The 4,658-nt window shown below is 44.5% G+C and overlaps 1 protein-coding gene across 1 annotated transcript; it reads right to left on the reverse strand.

Annotated features, from left to right (window-relative positions):
* Positions 1–1,667: 1,667 nt before the first annotated feature.
* On the reverse strand, positions 1,668–4,386 carry LOC142581983 (uncharacterized). The gene is made up of 3 exons (XM_075691421.1): positions 4,364–4,386; positions 2,607–2,965; positions 1,668–1,756 (listed from the first exon to the last, which is right to left on the reverse strand). The coding sequence occupies exons 1-2, from the start codon at positions 4,373–4,375 to the stop codon at positions 2,636–2,638; spliced, it is 342 nt and encodes a 113-aa protein (XP_075547536.1). The 5' UTR covers positions 4,376–4,386; the 3' UTR covers positions 1,668–1,756; positions 2,607–2,635.
* Positions 4,387–4,658: the final 272 nt, after the last annotated feature.

Genomic DNA, 4,658 nt, shown 5'->3' on the forward strand with positions numbered 1-4,658 from the left:
AAATATATAAATGAATAAATAAATAAATTCGTCTTAGAGATAAGAGGCTTGACTACATTATATAACAGATAGAGACGCATCCATCATCTAACCTCATCTGCATTCATGTAAGAGTATATGCTCTGTGCATGTTCACATAAATAATATGTCGATACTCTGCACTCGTGTTTCCTTCCTTGTCTCGTCTTCGCGCACTTCACCAAAATGTTAATAAAAATACCGCTTAGTTGATTGGTCATTAAATGGAGGAATCTAAAGAAATTGTTTTTAATCTCTCGACCTCTGTCGCAAGTATGGCCCACCTATTATTACAGCAAACTATTTTTCTTTATTTTCTCCTTTCCTAGTTTTTCTTTCTTGCTGATACGCAGTATGCCTTAAGAAGCTTCATGTTGTAAACTTACGAACGGGCGAACGAGGGTTTGTACTCTAAATGATAAAAAAAAAGGTGTATGGGCTCACAGCGTTACCGTTCGGACAGCGCTCACATCTTTCAAGTAAACAGTAAGCTTGAGAGAGCGTAAACTTTTGTTTCAAATCAACAACATTTGAGTCCGGCGTCTTTTTAGTGGGTCTGCGCACGCGCCGCGGACGCGGTTCCGAGACCTTGTCTCGAAGCGGCTTCCTCGGCTCGCTGGACGGCCCAGAGTTGTGCTGTCAGGTCAGAGCTGAGCAGTGCGGTCATCCAGCGTGACTGGAGGCTGGCGGTGGAAGAGACAGAGGGGTCGGCACTGCCCCACTTGTTTGTTAGGTCCCGACACTCCCATAACATATGATTTAGTGTGGCAACCTCGCCACACGATGTGCATCTGTTTGTAGTGTACATGTCTGGATACATGGCGTGCATGAGTCTGGGGTTTCTGTAAGAGTGTTTGTAATTGTCTGAAGTGTACTGCTTGCGTCCTGTCTAACCTAGCGTGAGGGAATGGGTATATGCGTCTTTGTAATTGTTAGTGTGCCATGATGTCGTGAAAAGTGGTCATACGATCCTCCCATGCCCAGACATTTGCAGTACCCCGCGGGGGCTCGTCTTCCGATGCTGCTCGGTGAGTCAGGCCTCGAGCAACGCCGTGAGCCGCTTCGTTGGGGGTGCTCATTCCAGTGTGCGCCGGGATCCATAGCAAATGCCTTCGGTTATCAACGTCGGCCTCTCCCTGGTGTATGGGACGTCGCTGGAGTATCTTCCTTTTTTCCTTTTTGTTGTCAGACTCCACCTTTGGTGGAACGTGTGCTCTATGCGGTTGGTTTTCTTTCAATTAAGGCGCTCACCAAAAGCTACTGACTCAAATTGCTAATCTTGTCTGAATAAACATACCACTCGGCGCCACGCTAGTGATTTATCGTTCACGATCATGGACCACTTCCATCCACAGATGTAACCGTTGGCCTTCGTGTAATCTTCAACACACGAAAACGTAATGAAGTTCATCTGAGCAACGTATTCGAAGTGCCGTGGAGTTCTTCCAAGATCCAGCATACCTGCATACCAATCTTCACAGAAGTTCTTCATTGCGCTTGCAGCCCCTCTTTGGCACCCACTTGTATTGGCTTGCGGACACAAATAAAAAGAAATTTTGCCCTCCCGACGGGTCTCTAAAAATCCATAATGCACTTTGAAGGCAAGCAGTGCTGATTACGAAAACAGGCCAGATCGTGTATAGTTCTGTCACGACATTTATTTTTTGCTTCCAAGTCAAGTTAAATAAACCAATGATTCCCAGGATGGGTAAGTTCTTCGTATCGTCTGTACATTACTCTGCAATGAAAAAAAGAATATGTAACATGTTAGACATACTTCTATGAACACGTAAAAAATGACTTTTCTGCCACACGTTTCTTTACTGTATCGGTACCCAATTTACGAAAAAGAAAACAATCTCCACTTTTCGCTAAGGCATAAGGAACACATGAGAATATTTGAATGGCTGCGAACTAGAGATTGCTACGCAATAATAGCGTAAGCATGAAGTCATTATCAAAAGAAACAAGTTTAATTTTCTTAAGCTAATACAGGTGTCACTCTCTCGGTGTGGCAGTTATTACGTAACGACAAGCGAAAGAATCAGAGGTATGCCAAGAAGTTCTCTGGCTGTCAAGAAACACACTTCGTTATCTATTTCTCTGCTGACAACGGTCATTCCATAAGAAAATTCATTTTGTGAAGTCACATCTCGCAGTTCGTCAAAGTGCATGTTTTCCAGTGTGCTTTACATCGTTCATCTTAATGATCCGCTTGAAAAAAATTTTTCACATCAAAATATTATGCGGAGTGAACTTGGCTTTTCAATGTAAGGAAATCATTTACTTCGGGTTCTCACCTACTTGAGCGGAATTTTCATTATAGCTGTTGAGGCCAATATTCATATGGCCTTGGCAATGCGTCTTATTTATTGCTGTTTTCTTTTGTATCTTGCTGTGAACATCCTCTTACCGTGAAATAGATAAAATCAGGGCTTCATCTCTACACAAGAGACCATTTGCGACATATTCGAGCTAACCAGGGCAGCACCATTTATCGAAAGAAGCTGTAGTTTCTCAGTTCCCTATCCTTATTAAGCTATAGTGTTCAGAAAGTCTAGTGGTACATCTTTATAACCAGTACTCACAAATTTGTAAACCCTAGATGAACATGTGCTCAGCCGTACAAGCCGCCCAGGTGACCGCCGTATCCGCCACCGTAGGAGCCGCCGTAGGTGCCAGCGTAGCTGCCAGCGTAGGTGCCGCCGTAGCGGCCGCCGTATCCTCCACCATAGCCGAAGCCACCGAGGCCGCCAATGCCGCCAAAGCCACCGTGGCCTAGGCCACCACCATAACCAAGTCCACCGTGGCCTAGGCCGCCACCATAGCCAAGTCCACCGCCGTGGCCAATACCGCCAAGTCCACCGCCGTAGCCAAGACCACCGAGGCCACCAAAGCCACCGGCGCAGGCAATGGCGAGAGCGACGGCGAGGACAGCGAGGCGAAGCTGCAAAATTTAGTAACAATTGGGGAAAAAAACTTACACAACCTTTCTTCATTTTTTGCAGTAAAAGACTCCGCACTATGGTTCGTGGAAGAGAGAAATAATCAACATAGCGTTATAAAAAAGCTTAAGTCACCGCTTTCCCTGTGTGATTTCTAGCCGGCGAATAAGTTTTCCTGCTGATAAAATCTAACCACTGAACTACGTTGACTGGAGATGCGTTAACCTGGCCCTGTACCCTGACCATTAACACACGCAAATGCAAAACGTAGTACGCTATGTTGTGTACTTGACAGTGAAATAGACTTCGGAGCACGAGATCAGAGAAACAGTACGGTATTATTGGAACCAATGAAACGACCCCGAAAGTGAAACATGCAGTGTATACTGCCGCGTGCAGTCAGTGAGCTGCGCACCTCCATTCTTGACTGTATGACGAAAACAGACAAAACTTGAGTCATAAAATCTTTACCAAAATGGTGCTTAGCCACGATGAGATATTCTAAAGAGCATGTGCTGAAGCATTTTTATAGGCAGTGAAACGTCGGCACACATTTTAGACCCGCAGAATACTCACTTTTGAAGTGAAAATGTATGAAGTTGTAAAAAACGAATTTTGATCACCCTCTGATTTCGAATATATATCGTACTTGAGCTGCTGCTATTGTGCTAAAGGAACGAAAGAAAGGTTCACGGAATTTTCAGGAGAGCCTAGAGATTACACAATAAAATGAGCTTCCGTAATGTCTCATTCTTGTATGACAAGCGTAAATGACTTTCTGTACGTTAGACTTGCGCTTTCTCACAAGGCAGGTGGTCTGTCAATGCCGGCTAGCTCGTGTTGCTGTCGCAGAAAACATTACAAGATTATTCTGTCTATCCAACAAACATCGCGAACTCCATTTCAAGGATTGGAGCAATTAAAACAACCTTGGTGACTATCCAGAACACTCAGTTGAAGCCACCGACTGCATTGAAGTGATTTCTAAATCAGCTTTTGATAATGTGTTAGAGTTATAGCTGAACTCGTGAAAAATACTTCACCAGGATGACTATGTTATTGGCGGGTGTGAGTAACGTCAGCTTCTTTCGTCGTTACGTCAAATCTACCTCCACAATAGCGTAATTTCTTGTTGTTGCTGTTTTAGTTCTTTTCTCTCCTCATAGATCAATGTAGAGAATGAATTGTCTGATGTCAGATGAGCATCCCCTGGCCTTTCTTCATTATGTTGAAGACATCTTTTGCGAGCATTGTAAATAAGTTTAGGAGTTTATAATCCACATGGCTGTACATTCCTAAGATACATTCAAACAATAACCCAGTTACGAGGAACTACTCCGCATAACTTAACAATAGTAATCCGACGGTTTCATGGTTGATGCACTAAGTGGTAGGCTCACCGCGGCCTTCATGGTGGTCTTCTTTTGCAGTGGGGCTATCAAGTGCCCTATCGCTTTGCAGCGGAGCTTTTTATAGCCGACGCCGCACAGTATTAGCCATTCAGTGTCCCCGCTTTGCCTACGAAGGCAGCCTTCAACGTACGTGTCATAGGCTGGTACCGTCCCGTCTGTGACCTTGCAGCGGCAACCTAATTTGTAGATCGTGCGGAGAACAGGCATCGATGTTGCATAAGAAATGTTTGGATCCACCGCTAGTGGAAATGCCGCAATGGGAGGGATATAGTTGTGTATTCAA

The sequence above is a fragment of the Dermacentor variabilis genome, chromosome 5, assembly GCF_050947875.1.
Source record: "Dermacentor variabilis isolate Ectoservices chromosome 5, ASM5094787v1, whole genome shotgun sequence".
Lineage (NCBI taxonomy): Eukaryota > Metazoa > Arthropoda > Arachnida > Ixodida > Ixodidae > Dermacentor > Dermacentor variabilis.